The sequence below is a fragment of the Phoca vitulina genome, unplaced genomic scaffold, assembly GCF_004348235.1.
Source record: "Phoca vitulina isolate PV1807 unplaced genomic scaffold, GSC_HSeal_1.0 scaffold81, whole genome shotgun sequence".
Classification (NCBI taxonomy): Eukaryota; Metazoa; Chordata; class Mammalia; order Carnivora; family Phocidae; genus Phoca; species Phoca vitulina.
This window is the reverse complement of record NW_022589784.1, coordinates 4,529,527-4,534,104: the sequence shown is the minus strand read 5'-3', so window position 1 is coordinate 4,534,104 and position 4,578 is coordinate 4,529,527. Positions and strand designations below refer to the sequence as shown.

Here is a 4,578-nt window from a genome sequence, read left to right as displayed (position 1 = left end):
GGGGCGGGGCGGGGCGCCAGCCATGGACAATCAGGTGAGGAGCGGCCGCGCCGCCCCAGCGCAGCCCGCCGCCCGCCCGGTCCCCTCCCTCCCTCCCACGACCCGCCCGCCGGGCCCTCCTGGGTCCCGGCCTCCCCGCCCACGCTCAGCTCCCGCCCGCCCCGCTTTGTGCTCGCCCGCCGCTCCCCCGGCCTTTATGTGGGGCGGGGGCGCCCCTCCCCCACCCGCGACCCCGGCCCGGCCAGAGCGCCTCGGACTTCTCTGGGGACGCCGGCCTGGCCCGGCGCAGAGCCCCCTGAGACGCCCCCCGGAACCGCAGCCCGGCCCAGACCCCCCGGGATGCCCCTTGTGATCCCAGTCCAGCCCAGAGCCTTCTGGGACACTCCTCGGGACCCTGGCCCAGGCCACAGTCTCCACAGGCGGCTCAGACTCCCCTGGGACTGCCCCTGAGACTCCAGTCCAGCCCAGCACCCTGTGGGACGCTCCTCGGGCCCCTGAACCAGCCTAGAGCCCCCACAGGTGGCCTAGAAACCCCTGCGATGCCCTTTGGGACCCCAGTGCGGCCCAGAACCCGTTGGACCCCAGCCCACTCCAGAGTCCCCGCAGGCACCCCTGGGAACTCCAGCCCAGTCCAGAGAGCCCCACAGCTACCCCTGGGACCCTTCAGATTTGTCAGATCTGGGCTGTACCACCCTTCTTTGGATCTAGGGCCTGTCTCCTCCTCTCTCCGGACCCTTGGCCCAGAGTCCGCTCAAACTAAGTGAGCCCGCAGCCTGCTGCTGCTTTTTCCTTAAACCAGTTGCTGGGGTTTGAGTCCCCGCCCCCCCCCCCCCCGCCAGCCTCCCCACCCCCAGCCCCCCCAGAATCCCCGGGACCTTGGTGCAGCCTCCCGTTTCCTCAAACCTAGGCCCACCCTAAGCCTTCTTATCCCTCATTCTCTTCCAGGACCCAGCCTTCTCTCCCCCTTGATCTTGCCGCTGCCTTAGCCTAGGTGACCATTTACCCTTGAACTCTGGCTGGGGCCTGGGTTTTTCCCACAAGGACCCAGACCTGCGTTGAGCTCACCCCCTCATCCCCACTTTGGACTTGGGCTTGCTTCCTCAGACACTTTTGGCCTCCCCGCCCCTTGCTTCCTCAGCTCCCTCTGGTTTCAGGCCCTGGTCAGTCCCTCGGCCCCTGGTGCCCGAAGGGCCCTCTTTAACCTTCAGATCCTTCTCTCAGACCAGGCCCAGGGGCATTTTATGTTCTGACCTGGAGCCCCTAAGCCCTTCAGACACCAGACACCTCACTTTCCTCAGCTTGGGTCCTCTTTGCCCCTGCAGCCCTGATTTACACTTCCCCACATTTTCCCCCAGTCCAGATCTCAGTCTGCCTCTTGCACCCTCAGCTGGCTTCCCTTTGCAGACCTGCAGTTTCCCCAGCCCCCCTGTACCTCTCTCCTTGCATTCGGGGTCTCCCACTTCCTCCCAACATCCCCCAGCCTGACGTTTTGGCTTTCAGCCACTGTCCTCTCCCCCCAGCACACCCCGTATCCCTGCCTTCTCCAGCATCTTAGGGCCTTGCTCCAAACTCAGGGTGGTTCCCCAACCTCCATAAACTCTCCCTATGGCCCCTTTTCCTCCGTCTGGAAACCCGGAGTCTGTCAGCTTAAGTAAACCTGAGGCCTTTCAGGCCCTGGTCCCGCTTTCACCAGCTCTGCACGGTCTCCTCTTCAGTACCCATGCCCCTTCCTCTCTCAAGCCCAGGACTGTTGTGGTCCCCAACATGGGGTCATTTATTTCTTCATCCTTGCCCCCTGCCCCTGGCTTCCAGGGGCGCGAGGCCAGGAAGGGCGGTGGTGTGGGGCTATGGGGGTGGCAGCTGAAATCCGCAGTTAGTGAGGGCAGGTTGGGGCGTCCCTGGCTGCTGGCGCCACTGGGGCGGCTCTGGTAAGGCGCTGTGTGGCTGTGAGGTCTCAGGGGCGCGTGGGCAGGAGACCTCCCCTTGCCCATCCCGGTCACCTGTGGTGGTACAGGATCATTGTGGCCTTTCTCTTGAGAGGTGGGATAGAGTTTATAGCTATTCAGTGGTGGATTTCTGTAGCGTGGTGTGAGTTCACTTCTCTTGAAGGGACAGAGCTTGTTGCCTCCAGCCTGCACTGAGTTAAAAAACAAAAGAGAATATACCTTCAGTGTCCATGCTCAGTGAAGCCCCCCCTCCGTGGGAAAGTCTTGTTGGGTACCACGCAGGCATAGAATGTGGCTCCCTCCTGTCACCCCACCTGCTAGTCCCCCAGGGAGGTATCTTCAGCCCAAATGTGTCCATTCCCCTGTGATTTGCCAGGACCTGGCCATATGGGTTGTTGTCATTTATGTAAGTGGAATGGTGGGGATAGGTGGCATTCTTGGCCGTGACAGAGGGAGAGAACAGTCTTGCTTGAGTGGACTGGTGATCACACTTGGGCTGGGAGAGTGAGATCTCCACTGCCCGGTGTGCGGCCGCTAGCACCTGTGACTGTTTACATTCACATGCACCAGAGCGAAAAAGGCAATTTCTCAGTGGCATCAGCCCCAGTTTAAGTGCCCATTAACCACCACTACTGGGCTGCTGGCCACCTTAATGGGCAGCTCAGAGAGACAACAGTACCATCGTGGCAGAAAGTTCCATGGGGCAGTGCTAGTCTAGATCCTTACAGAAGTATTTGCGAGTGAAACTGACCCCAAAGGAAAGTATGTGGCATTCTATAGTCTGATTCTCTGTTCCTGGCTGCATCTCTGCCAGTGTGGGAGAGGCCAGGAGCTCTGTCCCTTTCTTACAGAGATGGCAGTTCCTGGGAAGACAGGAGAGAATGTGTCCTTTACCCAAGTGAGTGAGTTGGCTGTGAGTGTTCAGGAATGACTTTGGTGCCTGGAAAACGCTTTGAATTCACTAGAATCTCGGCTTTCCCTTTCTCCCTTGAGTTGCCCCAAACCTGTAAATGGCTCAGCCTGATGGGAAACAACAGGACTTTTCCCTGAGGGCCCCTTGCCCCTCTTGCTTTGGGACGGTTTGATTCTCTTTACCTTTCTGCCTTAGTCTCTAGAACTTTCAGGCTCAGCTAAGAAGGGGGATTCTGCATTTTGCCCTGGGCTCCCAGCTTCTCAGCATTGAAATCCTTACCCCATGGTCAGGAAAAGTCTTTCTGGTTACCTTTGCCCTGACTTTAACCCATCTAACCCAACCCCCAGTCCAGACTCACAGGTCCGTTGTGGGTTTTATATTTTGGGGGGTCATGGCCAGGAGGCATGGGTGGTGTGGAAGGATGGCATGGGTGAAGATGGAGCAGATGGTGAGAACATGGAGGAAGGAGAATGGGGACAGTGTCTCTGGGCACAGGGGTGGCCTAGGGATCCAGGGGTGGTGTCAGCATCTGGATGGTCCTGTTCTCTGAAGGACCAGGGAGTCTTCCCTTCACAGAAGCCCTGGGCCTGGCACCTGAGGTAGGCGGCCGACCCATTGAATCACGCAGTTGAAATGATACTTGCTGATTCTCCCAAGTTCAAGTGTGAGATCCCACTGCTGTTGACCATCCTCTGTTGTTCCAGAAGAGGAGGTTTGTTTCTGACAGCGATGGCCCAGTTTACAGATATGGAAATGGAGGCTCAGGAGGGTCCCGAGAGGAGTCAGGACCAGGTGGGATTCTTAGGGAACTGTGTCCTTTTCCCAAACCTTGGGGAGAAAGGCTCAGACTTGCACAGAGCACTAACTTCAGGGTGATGGGGTTCTCCCCCACCCAGCTCTGAGACCATCACTGGAAAGTTGACCTGCTGAGTGGTTTGTCCTAAAGTTACTATGTTGTATAGTACTTGAGGTAGGAACCAGAATCCTCTTCACCTTTATAACCATCATAGTTCCTTTCTTTCCTTTTTTTTTTAAAGACTTACTTATTTTAGAGAGAGAGAGCATGAGAGTGAGTGAACTGGTGGGGAGGGGCAGAGGGAGAGAGAATCTCAAGCAGACTCCCCACTGAGCATGGAGCCTGATGCGGGGCTCGGTCCCATGACCCTGAGATCGTGATCTAAGCTGAAATCAAGAGGCACTGAATAGACTGAGCCACCCAGGCGCCCTGTATCCATCATAGTTTCTAACTCAAAGTTTTGCACTTAGCTTTGTTGGTTGAATAAAAGTAACTAGGAATCAGTCACTTTGTAACCAGGCCCACCTGGCATGTAGACCGATGCCTTGATTAGGGTTGTGCTCCTTCAGAAATCTCCCAGTGCTGCTTCCTGGAGAACTTTGGTGATAGCCGGTACACCATCTCCACGTCTGTGGGCATGAATGTCAATACACGTATGTAGTATAAACCCTGTCCAAGCCCTCCTGGCCAGCTGGTAAGGGTCAGTCTTCCCGGGAACCTGCAAACTAAGGATTGGGGGTGTCATCGCATCTCCTGATGGTCTGCACACTTACCTTAGTTTCCAGGGAGACATTCACCGAGCCCCTTCTTGTCCCTTTGTCATTAACCTTATGCCCTGGGCCAAAGGGACGAGGCCAGATGAAGAGCACAGGTGCTGGCCAACCCCCCCCCCCCCCCCCCCCCCCCCCCCCCCCCCCCCCCCC

The 4,578-nt window shown here is 57.6% G+C and overlaps 1 protein-coding gene across 2 annotated transcripts in view; it reads left to right on the top strand.

The window, feature by feature from the left end:
- Positions 1 to 4,578, top strand: part of MLLT1 (MLLT1 super elongation complex subunit) — a 67,705-nt gene continuing 63,127 nt past the window's right edge. For both annotated transcript variants that reach the window (XM_032394674.1, XM_032394673.1), the window contains exon 1: positions 1 to 34. In XM_032394674.1, the coding sequence (XP_032250565.1) occupies positions 23 to 34 (12 nt within the window). In that variant the 5' untranslated portion in view covers positions 1 to 22. The remainder of the gene's footprint in view (positions 35 to 4,578) is intronic.